Below are 20,583 nucleotides of genomic sequence, written 5' to 3' on the forward strand. Positions count from 1 at the left end.
TGCTAATTAAATGTTGGATAAAAATAACCTAGGTATTGTCCTCCATATGCCCTAGAAAAGCTGGTTACACAATTGGGACCGCTAATTCCACGATTTTTTGGATTTCTTCAATTGACTTTGCAAACATGCAGAGGATCTGCTACCGGTTTTTGGGGAAACATTTTCATAATAAATCAAGTGCCATTTTTGGTTTCCTAGATGCCCAGTTTCTTGTTCCATGTGTATAGCATATAGTTCAGCTGAATCGCTCGATAGGGCTTAGGTCTCTCCATTTTTACTTTCTACTAATTTTCAACCCGGCTTGGTAAGCATGAAAAAATGACAGTTTTTTTATTTCTAAAAAGACTATTTAAAAGACATTAAGAGGCTGTGGTGAGTATATTAATGGGCAGGTTGGTACTAATACCAAGGTCGCAAACGCGATTTTTATCGACTTTGCAGTGATTTTCATCAAATATTTTTAATAATTTGGTAACTAAACGAAAATTGGGCCTTCAATTTTCAAAGAATTTTCAATGTTGAAAAAGCAGCTTTTAAAATTATCTGGCAGTGGTCGCGCGTTTGGTACCATCTAAGAGGCAACAGAAAGGTTAATAAACACATCAGCGAATTTTTAGCGATTTTCTCTTACCTCTTGCTATTGCCTCTGAAGTGGTACAGGACGATTATCACCATTTTAATCTTCTATAATATGGTCTCTAAAAATTGGAGGCTCAATTTTTCAGCGCCCCCCCCCCCCCCCCCAAAAGAAAAGAAATGTGCGAAATTTTCTTTTAAAAAAAAATCGATAAGAACTAAATCTTTTGACACTGCTTGGATCTCCTCAGAGCTACGAAAATATCCCTAGATGAAATATTTCTTGCATCCTCCTTATCTATCATGAAAAGAGTCTAAAATTTTAAGTCCCAATTTTCACATGCTTGCCAATTCACTAAGAAAAACGGATAAAAAATGGAAAATTGTGTTATGACCTGTGCTATTTGTCCGTCAGATGGACAAAACCACTGTCTTCATCTTTATGGCCCGTTCCGTCGCGCATTTTTTTTGAGGCAGATTCTAAGCATCGACAACGCAAGAAAAATGCATCATCGCCTTTGTGTCCATGTCATTTGCGTAATCAATCGGTTAGCAATACAACCAACATAAAAACGACTCTCGTCACCATTAGCTTCCCACTTTTCCAAAATAAACCCATCCTACAGTCAAAGCAGGTATACGATACACTGAATCAACACGCAAAAACGAACTATTAAAACTTTTGGTAAATAGTATTGTTCATGGTAGGTACTTTCTATGCTTTTTGGGACGAACTAGGAAACCGTTTAAGTATCACGTAAGTTTCTCCAGAGGGGAAGGGTAAGGTCTAAGTTTGGCTCACGAGGTCAAATTAGTAGAGAGTAAAAATGAAGAGACTTAAGCCCTATCGAGCGATTCAGCTGAACTATATGCTTTACACACGGAACAAGAAACTGGGCATCTAGGAAACCAAAAATGGCACTTGATTTATTGAAAATGTTTCCCCAAAAACCGGTAGCAGATCCTCTGCATGTTTGCAAAGTCAATTGAAGAAATCTAAAAAATCGTGGAATTAGCGGTCCCAATCGTGTAACCAGCTTTTCTAGGGCATATGGAGGACAATACCTGGGTTATTTTTATCCAACATTTAATTAGCACGCTTCAATGAACAACCAGATGAAAGTATCAACTCCAGGAATGGGGACTAAAGGCGATTTTTATTATGTATAAAAAGTTTGAATGATTCTACAGCAATGGCGTAAATGAAGGGCCGCACTGAGAGCGAGCCCAAGGCTCTAAAGGGTCCAGTCACTTCATGAAATTTTGAAATGGAATCCCCTCATCAAGCCTTGCGCGGTATTGAGGTGGGCCCAGAGATGAAGTCTGCGAGTGACTAGGTAAGTCGCTTGGTGAGTTAAGTAACTCTTTACAGAAAAGGCATGAATTTAAAAAAAAAAAAAGTCACTTTGTAGACAACTGAAGAGTGCAAGCCTGAAACATTACCCTACAATAAAAACCTTGCGTAAGCTACTCAAAAAGGGGGGGGGAGGGGTTAGGTCTAAGTGTGGCTCACGGGGTCTTACGAATGAGGAGGAGAGTCAAGTCAAGTTTTACGTGAGCCTCCCACTTTAAGAAAAAATAATAATTTTGAATAGAAAAAAAAGTCGCCAGTTTCCACACTTTCTCTGTCACTTTCGGGAAAATTGGGGGGGAGGGGGATCAGGGCAGTTACTTGATTCCAAAGAGGATTGAAAAGTAGTTGCACTGTTGCTTTACGAGGAGTGGAGTTTTAAAATGTAGTCCAAAAAGCCGTAAGTATCACTTGAATCGCTACCAGAACAAATTAGTGAACAGTTAAATAATAAAGCGAAAACTGGCAACTATGGCGCTTAAGGAAAGAGCCTTTATAATGGAAATGATTGATTTTGGTCGTAAGTAGACGAGCAGAGGTGAATTAACCATCACTGCCATCATTCGCCACCTAAAATCGCCACTTTACGATTCAAAACATAGGCGGCCGCGCGCCGTCCCGCTCCGTTTCTGCGCTTTTGCTCCCTCAATTTTAAAGATAAACCTATGATGTAATATACTAAATCAACGCTAAAATAACGATCTACAACTTTTAATGGAGGATGTTTTTCGATCCGGGTCTTCATAAGGACGTAAATACGGAAAATACCGGTCAATCATTCTCAATTTTCAATTTCTTTCAACTGTACTCACCTTTAAATTACTTTGACATTTAAAACTATAGTTTCTTCGAAAAGTAGACTCAATTACCGACAGTTTGAAAAAAAATTGAGCTCTCCAAGTTTATTTCTCGTTTTGCAGTGAATTTTTGAAAATATGTCCAATTTTCAACTTCATCGGAACACTGTGTGGAATCCCCCAAGGGGACTTTTGGCTAAAAACGCCTTTTCATATGAAGAATCGATTGGGCCTAAATCCAGCCGTATGTTCGTTTTTGGCCATCAAAATACTTCGTTTCCTGGACTAATAGGGATTATCAAGGATAATTGCAAAGCCATCAGACAAATTTTTTGTCATTTATGCCGACTTTGAAAGCTACTTTCAACGAGTCAAAGGTAATGGGTCTGTTGCAAGCAAGAGATACAGCCAGCTGAATACAATAACATGTGGTAAATTCGCTCGAAAATCACATTAGACACATCAAAAAAGTCTGAATTCCACTCCTTAACGCGCAATCTTTGTAGTTTGTAACACGCTTTTTCAAGTTTATCGCGTCTGCGGGCAGTTTTTCCTTGGTGCTCAGCAGTCAAGTTTGCCCGGAGAGAGATCTAACCTAAAAAAACAAAAAATCTTGGAGACTTTTATAAGCTCTCCTTGCGGAAAATTTCAATTGATTCAAATTATTTGTTTTTCCAAAATAAAAAAGAAAAAGGAAACAAACGCTTTAAAACAAATGAAATCGTACAATGGAAAAAGTTAGTTAATCATTTGTTTACTTTGGGTGGTTCTTTCTTACTCCTATGCCTGTGCAAACCTGGTCCGGGGTGCCTGTGAGAAAAACTGCCCGGAAACGCGGGAAACTTGAAAAAGCGTGTTACAAACTACACAAATTACTCGCTTCGGAATGAATTTCAGACTTTCTTGATGTGCCCAACGTGATTTTCAAGTGAATTTATACTGGAAAAGTGTATTCAGTTGGCTGTATCTCTTGCCTGCAACAATCCCATTTTACACATCGAGCAACTACTTGTGAGACATTTTATCACACTCTCTGTTTTTTGTCCTTTAACTTTAGATTGCTGCTATAGGCTCAATATTTGAAATTTTTAGATGTTCTTCAAGCCAATTAATGATGCAGAATCTTTCTTTCAGGGACGTGGTATTATTAGATCATCTCCCCCTCCTTCCACCTTACAACACATTCAGCCATGGCACATGATAAGCTTCCAAGCGGTACTATTTCACTAAGATTCGTTATTTACATTCCAGAGAGCCCAAAACGTAATTGGTGGTGATAAATGAAAGGAACTGTTTTTATGTAAAACACAGCCCGCACACATAAATTTGCTGTTATAAGTGCTATCCCCTGCAATGCGTCACTCCGCTACTAAGAAGTCATTGAAAAGTATGCAAGACTGCGGGACACTAATTGGCACATGCATAATAAGGGATGACTCTTCCAACAAGATGTGGAAATTATTTTTATAACACTATCTTGCATTCCAATTTGATTGGTATCACGCTTACTTGAGCAGATTCTTGAGCTAAATCTAGCCAGACGTCCATGTTCCGTTTTTCTTCTGACTGCAGTTCCAACTTTTCAAACAAACATTCTCGTGCCTGAGCCTGAGGAAGCAAAAAATTCAAGTTACGTGTGGCTTGGCTAATCTAATTGGACGTATTCATGCTGAACGGAGCTTTGTGCATAGGGTTCATTTAGATGCATCAAAAAAAATAAAAGTTTGAATTGTTCCACTCCCTAGGCGGCAATCGATGCTACTTGGTAAAAAAAATTTTTTGCCAAAATTTGGGCTGATTTCAACGATTTTAAATGGCTCCAAAGGTCAATTTAGTGATGAAGTTCTCATTTTTAAGTTAAGACCTTGATGTCGTACAAAAAACTCGATTTTATGCTGAAGTTATGTTTTTACGAGAAAAACGCAAAAGAACTTAAGTTGTAGAGGATTGAATTTCACTCTAGAATAACAGCTTTGTAAACAATAAAAATCAAATTAAACTAGAAAAACTCACATCGATACTTATTTTTTTGGTGCGTAGGATTTCTGAGCTCTCTTAATGTGCAGGTATAAGTGACTGATTTTTCATGAAAATAAGTTGAAAAAGGGTCAAAATGAACTGTAGACAAGTGCTGAGGATACAAATGTCATCAGAACTTCCTCAGTTTGAAAGGAAGATCCCCTTTTTCTGCACAATCCTCCAAAAAGAGCACGGCTTGAAAAGCAGGGTCATGCAATAGTAAGGGAGAAGTAGGATCAGTAGGTTGTCCTGAACGACATCGTAAGAGTTTAACATGGTCCGACTCAGGAACACCCCTCAAAGTACCTAAGATTCAAAATGGTGACCATAACAAGGGGGTCCGGGAAATCGATATTTTAAACGTTCATTCGGTGTCATGTGAAGTATCATTTCCTATGTAATTTTGGTCGTAGATTTCATATTTGAACTCAAAGAGTCCCCCTGGTCAAAATGAGCAGCCCAAATCAAAGATGGCGGCCAAGTGGGAAAGGCAGGAGGTTGCAATTTGTTTTAAACATTCACGTAAGTAACGAGGCAAATGAGGTGTCTCCATTCCAATGTTTTAGTCGAAAACTTTACACATGAAGGCATAAAAGCATCCCCCCCCCCCTCATCAAGAAGAGTGTCCAAAATCCAAGATTAAGATTATGAGATGTTCAAGAGTGAGAAAATGATATAGGAAAACAGGATGAATCATGTGCAGGGATTGCTACAGAACAGCGAAGACACATGAGAATTGGAAGAGAGTATGTGTTAACACATTGACCGATAAAAGTGCGAAACACATGTCTGAGCTTAAAGAGGTGTGTGAAAAAACGGCCAAAAATGCCTCAAGGCATTTTCGAATTTTGATCACTTGGGGTGATACAGTAGCTTCCTAGACGCCCAAAACCGGTCGCCGTTTTGCTTAGAAGCGCCGGGTTGCGACGTTGCCATTTTTTAAAGTGGAAACCTTTAAAAATCCATATCTCCGCCGCATCTCAACCGATTTCAATGAACTTTTTTAAAAAATGTTCCTCTTAAATAGAGCTTTCTAGTGGTATATAGTTTTCTGGGGTTTACTTGGCTTTAAGTGGCACTTACGCGGTTTTAGCACTTCTTGATAGACACAAAAATGTAGTTTTTATTTTACCACGATCGTGGAATCAACGGAATCTAAACAAAAACCAGTCTAAATGAAAGTTCAGATTCTCACCTTTCTAACGAGCACAAGATCATCCCGGGGAAACGTTTAGTTTCCGAGATATGACCGCTCAAAGTTGGTCACATGCGCTTTTGTGCAATGTGAATGCGCCTTATCACTAAGTCATTCGCGAACTGGGGGTCCCTTATGTTCAATTTACGTTGAAAAAATTACACAGAGCAGTAAGGTGTACAACACGAGCCGTATTTTCACCTTCGGCTGCTGATGTGCGACGTTGCCATTTTTTCAAGTGAAAACTCTTAAAAATGCATAACTCCGCTGCATTTCAACCGATTTCAATGAACTTTTTTTTAAAATGTTCCTCTTAAATAGAGCTCTCTAACGGTATTTAGGTCTCTGGATTTTATTGACTTCAGGGCGGCACTTAGGTCGTTTATATGGTTCTTTGCAGAGATTTTTCATATAGAAAATAGTGTTGCTATTTTTTTATTTTTTTTCTTATATATATATAAATAAAAAATAGCAACACTATTTTCTATATGAAAAATCTCTGCAAAGAACCATATAAACGACCTAAGTGCCGCCCTGAAGTCAATAAAATCCAGAGACCTAAATACCGTTAGAGAGCTCTATTTAAGAGGAACATTTTAAAAAAAAGTTCATTGAAATCGGTTGAAATGCAGCGGAGTTATGCATTTTTAAGAGTTTTCACTTGAAAAAATGGCAACGTCGCACATCAGCAGCCGAAGGTGAAAATACGGCTCGTGTTGTACACCTTACTGCTCTGTGTAATTTTTTCAACGTAAATTGAACATAAGGGACCCCCAGTTCGCGAATGACTTAGTGATAAGGCGCATTCACATTGCACAAAAGCGCATGTGACCAACTTTGAGCGGTCATATCTCGGAAACTAAACGTTTCCCCGGGATGATCTTGTGCTCGTTAGAAAGGTGAGAATCTGAACTTTCATTTAGACTGGTTTTTGTTTAGATTCCGTTGATTCCACGATCGTGGTAAAATAAAAACTACATTTTTGTGTCTATCAAGAAGTGCTAAAACCGCGTAAGTGCCACTTAAAGCCAAGTAAACCCCAGAAAACTATATACCACTAGAAAGCTCTATTTAAGAGGAACATTTTTAAAAAAGTTCATTGAAATCGGTTGAGATGCGGCGGAGATATGGATTTTTAAAGGTTTCCACTTTAAAAAATGGCAACGTCGCAACCCGGCGCTTCTAAGCAAAACGGCGACCGGTTTTGGGCGTCTAGGAAGCTACTGTATCACCCCAAGTGATCAAAATTCGAAAATGCCTTGAGGCATTTTTGGCCGTTTTTTCACACACCTCTTTCTTCCGTAGTCCTATGTTTCTTTTAATTCATTTTGTTAAATACATTTTCATCATCAAATTTAGGTTCCTCAGCCGTAAATACATGGAAATAGAGACACCTCACTTGCCTCGTTACTTATGTGAATGTTTAAAAAGAATGGCAACCTCCTGCCTTTCCCATTTGGCTGCCATCTTTGATTTGGGCTGCCCATTTTGACCAGGGGGCCTCTTTGAGTTCAAATATGAAATCTACGACCAAAATTACATAGGAAATGATACTTCACATGACACCGAATGAACGTTTAAAATATCGATTTCCCGGACCCCCTTGTTATGGTCACCATTTTGAATCTTAGGTACTTTGAAGGGTGTTCCCGAGTCCGACAATGTTTAACTCTTAGGATGTCGTTCAGGACGACCTACTGATGAAGTTTACAGAGTGAAAGTTAGGTACGCAATTTTTTCCGGGCCAAACCCAACTTCTCCCTTACTATTGCATGACCCTGCTTTTCAAGCCGTGCACTTTTTGGAGGATTGTGCAGAAAAAGGGGACCTTCCTTTCAAACTGAGGAAGTTCTGATGACATTTGTATCCTCAGCACTTGTCTACAGTTCATTTTGACCCTTTTTCAACTTATTTTCATGAAAAATCAGTCACTTATACCTGCACATTAAGAGAGCTCAGAAATCCTAAGCACCAAAAAAATAAGTATCGAGGTGAATTTTTCTAGTTTAATTTGATTTTTATTGTTTACAAAGCTGTTATTCTAGAGTGAAATTTAATCCTCTACAACTTAAGTTCTTTTGCGTTTTTTTCTCGTAAAAACATGACTTCAGCATAAAAATGAGTTTTTTGTACGACATCAAGGTCTTAACTTAAAATTGAGAATTTCATCACTAAATTGACCTTTGGAGCCATTTAAAATTGTTGAAATTAGCCCAAATTTTGGCAAAAATTTATATTTACCAAAAGGCGTTGATTGCCGCCTGGGGAACAGAACACTTCAAACCTTCATTTTTTTTCATGCACCGTAGGGTTCATGCACAACTTGGTTCCTTTCAGCATAAATACGTCGAATCAGGAAGTACAATGAATACCCATTTCTCTTTCTGTATTGGTTTAAATCTACAGTTTAGAGAGCTGATTAGTGAAAGAAAAAGCACAATAAAAATTCAGTATCTAGAGGCATCTTATAGTCTATGACACAAAAAGTGGCGGCTGAGGGGTGGAGTCAGGTGAGTACCTCGATCATTTGTCTGAGGGTTGCTGGGCTTTGGTAATCCCCGGTTCTTTGAATGTGCTACCCCTCAGCTGCCACTTTTCATGTTGTAGACTGTGGCAAGCTGAAAAAAATTGAAAGACAAAAAAAATTCTCGAAGGAGGGGCGGATAAGAATTCTAAACAGATTTGCGAAGGATGTTTGGACATTTGGCGTTACACCACTATAAAACCTTGCTCATTGTCCAGTGTTTTCATAGGCTTTCAGAGGGAATTAACAGATTCAAGGGCAATGTTAACACAAAATAATAATGAAAAAAAAAATACATAAATGAAAAAAAATGAAAGTGAAAATCTTTCAACCATGTTTCCTGATTGAGCATCTTATGAATCAAGCTTATGATAGATACAGCTCCTCAATCTCCCGACTATCAAGACCTCACCACGTTTCCCGCACTAACGTTTACAAATTCACCCAAAACAATTAAAATGTTGTCTTAGAGTAAAAATAAAAGATCTGAGAAGGAGACTGCACGGCACGCCCACAAGGATTCGCAACCGCATATTATTATCAGATACACAGTTTACTAGAGGCATCCGAGGTATCGAAAACATACTCCTCACCAGCATAAGATGGACCAGCATATCGAGCATGTGAGGCGCTAAATCCATGCTAGGTGCGTTTGTGAAATTTTCCTGAATATAGGTGTATGTGCCAGCTGCTCTAAGGAAACTATCGACAGCTTGATCCAGGCCCTTTTCTGTGAGACGATCCTGCTTAGCACCAATTTGTGTATAAACTGCTGCCATGTTGAACAACACGCATGCTTTTTCGAACGCAACAGTTTTTTGGCAGCTGGGGACTCCAGTCAATGAATCATACCTAAAATATATTAAATAGATAGTATGAGATAATTACTTCATTTTTACTGTTTGCCAGTATATAAATGGAGAGTTTATGAAGTGTGTTAAAAGATTTGTTTTCTTTTTACTTAAGGAATTAAAGATTTTGAAAACATTAGAATTACAAAAAGCATGAAAAGGTTAAAAAGTAAGAGCCGAATTGTTCTACATTAAGAGCATTACGAGTATCAGGAGATTAAGATCATTTACTAAAGGCACTCTCAGTAATCAAAACACTCTCAATAATCAAAACACATCAATGTATGCTTAGTGCCTATATCTCATTAGAGATGGCAGCACATAATGGAGCAAAATAATAACGAATATATTAGACTTAGATAATAGTTATAATGTTAAAAACAGTGCCCATTTTGCAAAAAGATGCATAAATTTAAAGTCCTAAAAGGACAATAAGTGTTTTCACTGGACATAGTTAATTTATATGCTAACATTCCCACTGACGAAGCTATTCAAATTTTAGACCAAAATATTCAAGAATCTGGACATGTCAATGACCATGAAAGGGAAGAGCTTGTTGAGATGACAAGAGAAATCCTCAATCAAAACTATTTCATTTATAAGGGTAGGACATTCCAAGCAGAAAATGGTGTCGCTATGGGCTTACCAATTTCTGGTACCATTGCACAAGTGTTCTTAAATAATTTTGAAGAAATGAATATTATGAAGGATGAAAATCCTTTCATTAAAAACATCAAAAAATATTCAGATATGTTGATGATACCTTCTTTGTTTTGTTGGGACCGACCTTATCATAAGTTTATTCTTAAAATACTTGAATAGCATCTCCAAACACATCCAATTGACCATAGAACATATGAAAAATAACCAGATTAATTTTTTCAATCTTACTGCAATTGTTGACAAGGATAACCTCATCAAATTCAAAATATTCCATGAGCCTGCAGCTACAAATAGTATAATGCCCTTCCATTCAAATAACTCTAACAGCCATAAACACGCTGCAATTCGTGCTATGGCACATGGAGTGTTTTCCATTCCACTTAGTCATAAACATAGACAAGAGGAAATCGCAATTATCCAGAGTATAGCTAAAACTAATGAATTCCCTAAATATATTGTGAACAAAATTTTGAGGAGACATAAAAAACAGTGCTGTGATGCAAATAACAATGAGGCCCAAAAACCCAAAAATAATGACAAGTATGTAAAATCTGATTATTTTCGCCCTGTTAGCTCAAAAATTAGCAAATGTTTCAAAAAAACTGAGCACAAGAGGTGTCTTGTCTGAGAGACAAGACAGCTTTTAGGACTAATAACAGCATACTAGACCAGATATGGAAAGTCACCGACAAAATAAAAAAAGGTAAAGGCAATACTGGTAATAGCAAGAATGTAACTGGCATTTACCGCTTACATTGTGATTCATGCAGGAAAATATATATCAGGAAAACTGAGCGCTCAATCAACTGTAGAGTTAATGAACACATGACACTTCTATCCTCGAACATATTTAAGCACATCAAAGCAAAAAATCATCAGATGAAGGTTAAAATACTACACAAAAACAGGGACAGAAAAATGCTAAGCACCCTAGAAAAATATGAAATCACTAAGGCGGTAAAAAGAGGGGAAGAATTATTAAATGTACAAAAAGAGGTAGATCTAACAAGTAATTCCCTGTACATAAAATGTGCTGCCATCTCTGATGAGAAATACGTACTAAGCATACATTGATGTGTTTTGAATATTGAAAGTGTTTTGATCCGATAATTTGTATTCAATTGTTACCACTGAAATCTGTTACCTTGTCTGAAATTAAATTATGGCCTTTGTGATGTATACTTTGTGACCCTGATGATGAAGCGCTTGCTTCAAAAAGCTTTGGTTAAAGTTTATTAATAAAATGTATGTGTTTTCTTATAGAAAATGTTACATTATTTTTTGCACTTGGCTACACCCCACATACCAATATAATCAGTGCTACTACCTTTTAGACATTGTGTAATACAATGTTTGCTGAACTTGGCATTATTTTCTACTCATTCATTATAAATGACCAGATTGTCATAGCGGCGTTAAGAAAACAGTTACCGTACTGTCTATGTTATACGTAAGTAGGAGATTTAGATTCTCTGAATGGTTCGGTATACAGATTTTTCTAAATTCATTATGTATGAGGCATTTGAAAAATATGTGATTAAGGCTCTCTACTTCAAGCATATTACATATGCTAAAGATTTCACTTAAATTTACTTTTTACATATGATACTTGGTTGGAGTTAACAAAAAGTGTATTCATATTGCAAGTTCTTGGTTTACAAAAAAAGCCTAGTTTTTTATAGAACTGGTTTAATGGTGTAAGTAGTCTTTTCTTTCGAAATTATTCTCTGGGTTGATCAGGTTGTAGAGCAGGAAACAAACATGGAGGTATAAGTAAAAAAAGATATATTGTCTTCCCTAAAAAAAAAAAACCTGAAAAAAGCCAGGGTCCTGTAAAAATCTCAGCCTCTAATTTAATGGGCCTGTTGCATGCAAGAGATACAGCCGTGCGAATAGACTTTGCAGAGGTTAAATGACACGAAAATTACGATGGTCCCATTAAAAAAGTCTGAAATACACTCCTTACTGCGCAATTTGCGTTGTTAGGAACGCGCTTTTTCAAATTTCCCGCGTCTGGGGGCAGTTTTCTAACGGAAACAATTAACGGCAACTCGCGGCCATTTCCGGTCAACTAAAACTGACAACATAACCTAAAAATCGGAGCTCGTGATATTGTGAAATGAAATGTAGGAGGATTGCGTTGGATATTTAAAAGTTGATCGATTTGGTTAGCGCATAAAGCGTATATGGACCACTACATATAAGAGATCACGTTGGGTTTGTAAACAAACTGAAGGAAAGTATAACAACAACAACAACAACGACTCGGCATCTTCCGGAAATCACCGAGCCCGCCGTTTACTCGTTTCCGGTGATTAGAAAACTGCCCCCAGACGCGGGAAATTTGAAAAAGCGCGTTCCTAACAACGCAAATTGCGCAGTAAGGAGTGTATTTCAGACTTTTTTAATGTGACCATCGTAATTTTCGTGTCATTTAACCTTTAAAAAGTCTATTCGCGCGGCTGTATCTCTTGCATGCAACAGGCCCATTCCATTTCAGACCCTTAATCGACTCAGAATTTTTAAGATATCTTACAGAAATGATGTTTCCATGGCTTCTCTTCCTTTGAAGAAGTAGCGATTCTGCCTATGTAGTTTTATGCAGCATAATTGTATTGCTTTGTAGCTAGTAAGATCTGCAGTCAACAGCATGGCTTTGTTAGGGGTAGTTCTGTTGTCTCAAATCTTTTAATGTACCGTGATTTTGTTGCCAATGCACTTGACCGCTCTCTGCAGGTTGATGTCTTGCACACCGACTTTGATAAGGCACTTGACCACTCACTCTTGATGTTCAGTTGAACTCTTTACTCAATTGAACTCATGGAGGTTGGGGAATTTTGGTCTTAACGATAATTTTGTCCATTGGGTTTTCTCATATCTTATGAATGTACCCGACAAATCAGGTGGAATGGTGTCCTTTCTGATACTAGTGAGGTTTCTCCTGGTGTCCCGCAAGGCTCCCATCTTGGCCTTATTTTATTTTTGCTTTCTATAAATGATCTTGTTTTGGGGTTAAAGTTTGTTTGTGCCTTGCTTTATGCTGATTACCTTAAGGTCTATGCTATAATTATTAGTCTGAATTATGCTGCTTTCTTTCAAGCCGATCTCGACTTTTTGTCTGACTGGTCTCAAATTATAGTTTACATTTTAATCTGGGTAAATGTAAAATTTAACATCATTCTCCCCTTTCCTTTGACTACTCTTATTGCGGTGAGTCTCTGGAAAGGATCGATTCTGTTAGAGACCTTGGTGTAACATTTAGCTCTGATTTCAGTTTCTCAAATCACATGGATTTGGTTGTTAGCAAAGCTTGTAGGATGGTTGGTTTCATTAAAAGGGCGTCCACCAAATTTCAGGTTTCCACCATTCTATATTTATTTCATGCGCTGGGTCTTCCTATTCTCACATATTCTACTGTTATCTGGTCCCCCTTTACTCAATATGGCATTCATAAGTTGGAGTCTTCCCGACATCTCATCCTGCATTTTGTGTCATTTAAATTAAGCATGCCTATGTCTTTCTGCGACCATGATTACAGTGATGTATCTTTAGTCTTGGCGTACACTTCGTCCGTCTGTTCGTTGCACAGCTACTCCAATGCTGTTTACGGCTTTAAGATCTTGAATGGGTTGTTGCAGTCTCCTGAGCTTCCTGTCTTCCGTCAACGTGAGGTGTCTTATACTTTACGGTTAGGCAGGCAGTTTCATGAGATTCAGGCTAGAACCAATTTTGACTTTGATTCAGCAAGGTGTAGGATGATCAGACTGTTGAACTTGCTACCATCAGAGCTGTTGGAGTGCTCTAATCATGGCTCTTTCAAGCATATGGGTAGGTTTCACGCGCAAAAGTATTAAGTTCAGTTTGTTTCTGTTTGTGGTCTTGTGACCCTATGCTCTTCCTATGACTCCTTCATTTTGCTACTGTTATCTCCCTTTGTTATTATAGTTCAGTTCTTCTACTATTATATCTCTTTGTTGACTAAGTTTTTGAACTTTGTAATTATTTTGTCATCTTGTAGAATTTGTATTGTATCTGTTGTCTTAGGCTTATGTCCGTTCATTGTTCAATCAATAAATAAATCGAAAATAATAAGAGAAAAGTAAGCATGAAAAGTTACCACTCAAAATATATTCCGAGACTTCTATCAGGTGGAAAAAATCTTCTTTCTACGAAATAAAGTTGATTATAATATTGGAAAAGGAGAGCTATACCAGAGTTGTCTCTGTTTGGGGTTCTCATTGCCTGAAACATCCAATCAAATTATCAAACATTAGAAAAACCAAATTATTAATTACAAGGGATATTTTGAAACAGATTGTGTACTTTACCCCTTTTACATCCCTCACCGACCTTTTTATCTATTTCATATCTATGGAGCTATCAATGCCTGATTGAAACAGACTGAAACGGAAATACTTTCTGTTCTCTAATACACTAATGATGGGTGTTTTATTACTTTCTTGCTCTACTCTCTTCATGTTACATAGGATTGGGTTCATTGCTTCCCATCTACCTGTTATTGTGATGCCTCTATCCTGTTTTGATTTAGGATTCCATTTTGGGTGTGAGGGAGAAATCTCTTTTTGTGCCAATGCAAGAGTAGAGTAAAAACAACGGTTCGAGCACACACATCAGTGTTGTAAATATTTACTTTAAATGCCTCATTTATTTCAGTTCAACATTATGCTGGGATGATATAAATATAGACAAGAGAGAAAAAAATAAATAATAATAGTAAAAATAATAATAAGGTCAAATGAAAAAATAAATTCTTTAAAGATTAGTACCGTGACCTTGTAAAGAAGCTTGCAATTTTTTATTTGTACATAATAAGCTTACACAAGCTTATTACACATTATAAGCTTATCACACATATTTTATTATTATTAGCAAAAACAAATAATGCTACAAAATCTAATCTATAACAAAGTCCTGCAAAGGATATGGTCTGACATACAATATTAATTCAAAAAAATTAAATAGATGGATTTGTCTGGGATCTGAACTCTACAAGGGACCAACAGTTTTACTTCATTTTTAAAAAGTTTGACAGAGAAGCTTTATTTGTCCACTAGTTCCCCCTTTTTGGACCACTGTGCGACAAAAACTTGCAAAGTTCAACTTAATTTTATGTATAAAGGACCGATAGGAATATTGTTAGCCATGAACTCTGCAAGAGACAAACAATTTTACTTCCATTTTTAAAAAGCTCGACAAAGAATTCTGGTTTGTCCAGGATTTACCCCATTTATGATCCTTGGTGCGGTGAAAATTGTTTAAACTGAAGGCGGATATAGGCACCGGGGACCAATAAGAACATTCACATCCAAAACCCATCAAATGTGTAACTTTTTCGTCCATTTTTCCCGTCTTTTTGCTGTAAAAATGCTGTCAAGAACGATTGCGATTTGGCAACTTTGACCCCCCCCCCCCCACCCCCATTTCTCAGAAACCGTGCATTTACTCAAGCTAAAATTTTTACCAGAGTTTTGGGGTATCATAAGGTATCGATTGGACCCTGTTTTAGAAAAATCCCTGCGGACCTAATTGTACCATTTTTTTGGACCTAAATTGGACCATTCTTAAGATTGCTCTTTCAATTGGGACACAGTGGGCGGTAAAATTATCCGATTTTTAAAATCTATAAGTCCTTTGAGAGAAGAAGTCTTTATTGATTGATCTACATTTTAATTGATGTGCCACATATCCCCTGTTGATCTAAACTTACAAGGGCGACGACCCCCCCCCCCCCCCCCACCCCACCCAGAAAATTTTGAGGCTTGGAGGACCCTAAGCCGAAAATTTCACACGGCAAGGGTGTGTTTCAGCTTCAAATTTGGATTCTACGCAAAAAGTTACGTACAATTGATATGGCGCACGGCCTATTTGCTCCAAATTACTTTAGAACCCCAATTTCCCATAAGAAACTGTGTATTTTTGGAGGAAAAAAGGGGCAAGTAGGTTATACGCCATATCAATTCAACGTAACTTTTTGCGTAGAATCCAAATCTGAAACTAAAACATAACAATGCTATTTAAAATTTTCGACTTATGGGCCTTCAAGGCTTCAACATTTTTGGGGAGTTGTGGCCCCCATAATTTTGGATCAACAAGGTCATGTGGCACATCAATAAAAAAGCATTGACTTCTTCTCTTAGGAGACTTTCAGATTTTGAAAATCGGATAATTTTAACGCCTACTGTGTCTGCTTGAAATTTGCCCCAAAAATGACCCACAACTCCAAAAAATGGGGGTTTGGGGAAAAAAGGCATGGAACAAAAAGTTCTTATTTTTGGCCATGAAATTTAAATCCAAAGTCACAACATACCCTTCCTATTGGAAATACGCGTCAAACGGGGGGCGCCTCCGTTAACCCCCCCCCCCCCTCATGGGGTTTTGGGGGGGATGTAAATATTTTTATCATCGTTTCATTCATTCATTGATTTACCATTGAAAGTTATTGTCTTGAAACTCAATTTTCTGCCATTTCCGAGAAAAATATAGTGGACGGGTGCTCTGGAACACCCTGTATAAATAATGACTACATTCAAACAACAACATCACCACAAAGTGTGACTCATCGATAGCTGTATGTTAGGATCCATTATGTCGATGGACTTCTGGTTTCTACCAAGAACTACGCAAGATTTACGAATTGGTCTTGCCAGGAGTGTGACTCATCGGTAGTCATCTGTTGAGTCTCATCATGTCAATGGGCTTTTGGTTCCTGTCAAACACTACACAAGATTTACGACATAAGGAACTCGTTTCAATCAAATTTGTGATGTCTCTGACTCATTTCAGAACTATTTTTTGCTCACCATGTGTTCATTTTGAAAATAATTCATTACTGAACAGACTTATATTATCACAATAATCCATATTTGGACGTATTTATGCAAAAAGGAACTATAAGCATAGAATTTGCGTGCAGCATAGTTCCTTTTAGCGTAAATACGTCCATTTCTATAATTCATTAATGTCAATTTCAATATTTGTGGCTTTTTCGGCACCATGATCTCATCATGTTTCAGCTCTCATAAGTCTAAAATCGAAGCCAATTATATGTGTTTCGTCCGACTGTGGGAAGTAGAGAGGGGACGGGAACTTTCAAGAGAAACAACAGCCACTGTTTCAACCAACGGAGTATACAACCCCTGGCTGACTTGAAAACACCAATCTCTTTTCAAATTTTGTTCACTTTCGAGCTTCTCTTCTCCTCTGGGTAGTATATCCTACTCTCAGCAAAAACCAGTGACCCACTGGGCAGTGAACATAAAGGTCGCTTCTTTACTTCGGCTTTCAGGTGAGTTTATGTACAAAATTATATTTTTTTCTAAAAGACCCCTAACATTTTTCCATGAATTCCATAATAAACTTTTAATAACCAACACCCCTCACTCCTATGAATACAAAACTATTCTACTTAATTTAAAATCATACCAATCCTCGAATTTCTTAACTTTTTCTGAATACAGTCATCCTGAATTTTTAATCCAACTTTTCCATCATTTCATTTCAATACTTACTTTAAAAGATACTAGAATCCAAAAACTTGAGTCATGTCTAACTTAGGAAATATCCTTTCATATTGTTTCTAAATTTAAGATCTCGCCACTGTGGAAAAATGCCGAAAAAAGACCAAGCTACGGAGCGCCATTTGTGTCCAAAACCTAACCTCCAGAGAACACACAGGAAAATGGCGAGAACACGGTGCAACTCCCGAGAACACAGCCGAAACTGTCAGAGAACACAACGCTGCTTCTGAGAAAACACCATACAGGGTGTTCCAAAAGTCCAGCCCCCCCCCCCCTCTAACTTTTGAACGGTACGAGTTAGAATAATGAATCTTTGGGAATGTTCATGTCTCAAAGGGGACCATCATTTTTTTTGGGGGGGGGGGGGTCAAAATTTTGGTCCCCCCTCAGCTGAGGGGAGGCCCCAAATTTTTTTCCAAATGACAATCCCTATCTTGTGATACCTCATACGAAAGAGCATAAAAAACTAGGTAAGAATTTTGGCTCAAATCGTGGATCAATATCTTGATTTTTGACCGTGTTATGATAGGCCAAAGGTCAAATTTTACCATTTTTAAAATAATCATAACTCAGGTTCAAATTATCGTAAAGGAAAGAATAAAACGGGACAAAATTGTGTTCGCTATTAAGTAAAAACTGCAGAAATCACTTCGAACTAATTTTAAGGGGGGGGGGGGGGGTTCAGTTCAAAGTGGAACCTTCTTCAGAAAGCGAGATCAAGGCTTGGCTAGAAAATACTGGTGAAATTTTGAATTGACGCAACAACATTTAAATCTCAAATCGAAAACAACAACCGCTTAGCACAATAACTTGTCCAGCATCCAAAGGAACCGGAGTGACTCGGCAGCGTCGCAAGTTTCTTTCCCCAAATAATCACACTAATACTGAAACGACACACCCATAAATGTTGTTTAGAACAAAAACAACAGCAGCGTATGATCAAACCCCTCTCCCATTCGTCCAGTATCCGAAGGAACCAGGGGGCGAAGGAGTGGGAGGGAGATGTGGAGAGGGAGAAGGGCGAGGAAGCGTAGCAGGTCTCTTCCCGCGAGAATATCATTACTTATGAAAAAACACGCCCATAAACATAGTTTAGATCAAGAACATCATTTGAAAACACTCATTGACTTACCATTGTTCCTGTCATTCCACGACTGGAAGCACTCATAGGGTTCATCCCAGCATAATGTTGGACCAGAATAAATGAGGCATTTAAAGTAAATATTTACAACACTGATGGGTGTGCTCGAACTGTTATTATGACTCTACTTGCAAGGTCCTTTCTCTTTTTGATTAGAAGTCTCTTATCTTGTTGTCATCAGATCTCCTTTTAAGGACTTAAGGCCCTAATTGATGACGCAACATACAGCCACATCATTCTTCTTTTGTTATGACTATTAGACTTTTACAGCAGATTTTTCATTGATATTTTTCAAGAATTATTCCATTGTCACCATGTATTCCTTTTGTTTGTAGTCTGATTTGTTTATATATACTTATACCCAAATTTTTCTTGGTGTCTGCCACTTTTTGGTTTATTGTTCAATTTTTTTTATCTGGATATGTCCTGTCTTTCCTTGCCATACACCCATTTACCACAAATTATCCTCGCGTGTTTTATTCTTCTCTCTTCTTTCTTTTTAAAAGAAAGTGGTAGTTACGTCCAATTAATGATTGAGCTGCAAAGTTTATGCTAATTTTTCAGAAAAATGGAATATAAAGATTAGGACCTCATCAGAAGCGATGGGTGCATGAGTGCTGAAACACCCCGTTGTCATTCACCGATATCTGTTGCTTTCGTCTGGCTCTAATATCTGGCACTGTGATATGCTGCTGTTTTCAGTTGGAAAAGCATGCCAGGGTGAGGAAATTTGCTAACCCCTTCCCCAACTTAAAGAGACTTAGTTACCTGAAGGTAATATGAAAGATAAAAGATGAAGAAAAAAAAATTGAGAACTTGGTAGGGAAATCCAAAAGTAATTCATTATAATACTTTTTGAGTGGGCACATTAAATAGGAAATTCTGAAGAAAAGAATAAAGAGCATACTTGTCGCATTTCCATAAATTCAACGATGACTGCCTCATAGTTAGTTCCATCTTCACTGTAATGCTCCAGAATGAAGTCCTTAGAAAAACAAATAATTTAAAAATGGCATTGTTAAAATAACGGTCAATCAAACTAGGAATCATGTGAATTTATCAAGTTACTAGGGAGCTACACCCTTGATTGCTCTGTGGTTCAGCCTCCCCCCCCCCCCTCATTGTTGCTTTGCATCTTGTATGTACAACTTTTCAATAGCATTAACGTTCTGAAGTGTTCTTATCATGCTTGTAAAATAAATAGAAAACAAATGAATTAACAAGTAGCAAAAGCTACCTGCTGAGGGGGCGCTGCCCCCCCCCAGACTCCCCCTTTCAAATTATATATGTGAGACTTTGAGTATCATAGAAGTCGTGCGGCAACATGCCGAATGAAATGCCACAATTAAAATTATTGGATCAGATGATGAGCTGATAAAAGCCTTACCTAGTAATTTGGGAACATTTCTGACACAGTTTGGTTGCTTTGGTTGCTTGATTTGCGAAATACAAATCGTTTTCACTTCCTATGTAGTTAAATTTGATTTTGACTGACTTAGTTTCTGATGGATTCAAACTCATAATACAGGGTGTTTGAAAAGTCTCCTCCCCCCCCCCTCTAACTTTTGGCCTAATTGAGGTAGAGATTTGAAACTTGGAGGGTGTTCCTAGATCAAAGGGAGCTACTTTTTGACCCCCCGAAAAATTTTGGGGGGACCCCCCCCTTGGGGGGGTTACGGACCCTAACTTTTTTTTTTCAAATGGAAAGACCCCCTTTGTGATACCTCGTTCGAAAGAGCATAAAAAGAGAAAAATTTTCGCGCAAACCCGAAGTCAATATCTCAAACCGTTTCAAAATGGCCGAAACTTGGCACCTCTGCTATTTGCACATGGATTTGCTTGAAACTCGGTATCTGGAGGTATTTTGACACGGGAAAAACGAATTTGACGTTAGATTTTTAAAAAAAAACCCTAATTTTTCATAATGG

General features: G+C 37.7%; 1 protein-coding gene across 1 annotated transcript in view; it reads right to left on the bottom strand.

The window, feature by feature from the left end:
- Positions 1 to 19,640, bottom strand: part of LOC109037894 (GTP-Rho-binding protein rhophilin) — a gene marked incomplete at its 5' end in the record, with an annotated part of 72,102 nt that extends 52,462 nt beyond the window's left edge. The window contains 4 exon segments of the mRNA XM_072305929.1: positions 4,234 to 4,332; positions 9,056 to 9,314; positions 14,094 to 14,218; positions 19,563 to 19,640. Of these exon segments, the coding sequence (XP_072162030.1) occupies positions 4,234 to 4,332; positions 9,056 to 9,314; positions 14,094 to 14,218; positions 19,563 to 19,640 (561 nt within the window).
- Positions 19,641 to 20,583: the final 943 nt, after the last annotated feature.

Source organism: Bemisia tabaci, unplaced genomic scaffold, assembly GCF_918797505.1.
Source record: "Bemisia tabaci unplaced genomic scaffold, PGI_BMITA_v3".
In the NCBI taxonomy this organism is placed as follows: Eukaryota; Metazoa; Arthropoda; class Insecta; order Hemiptera; family Aleyrodidae; genus Bemisia; species Bemisia tabaci.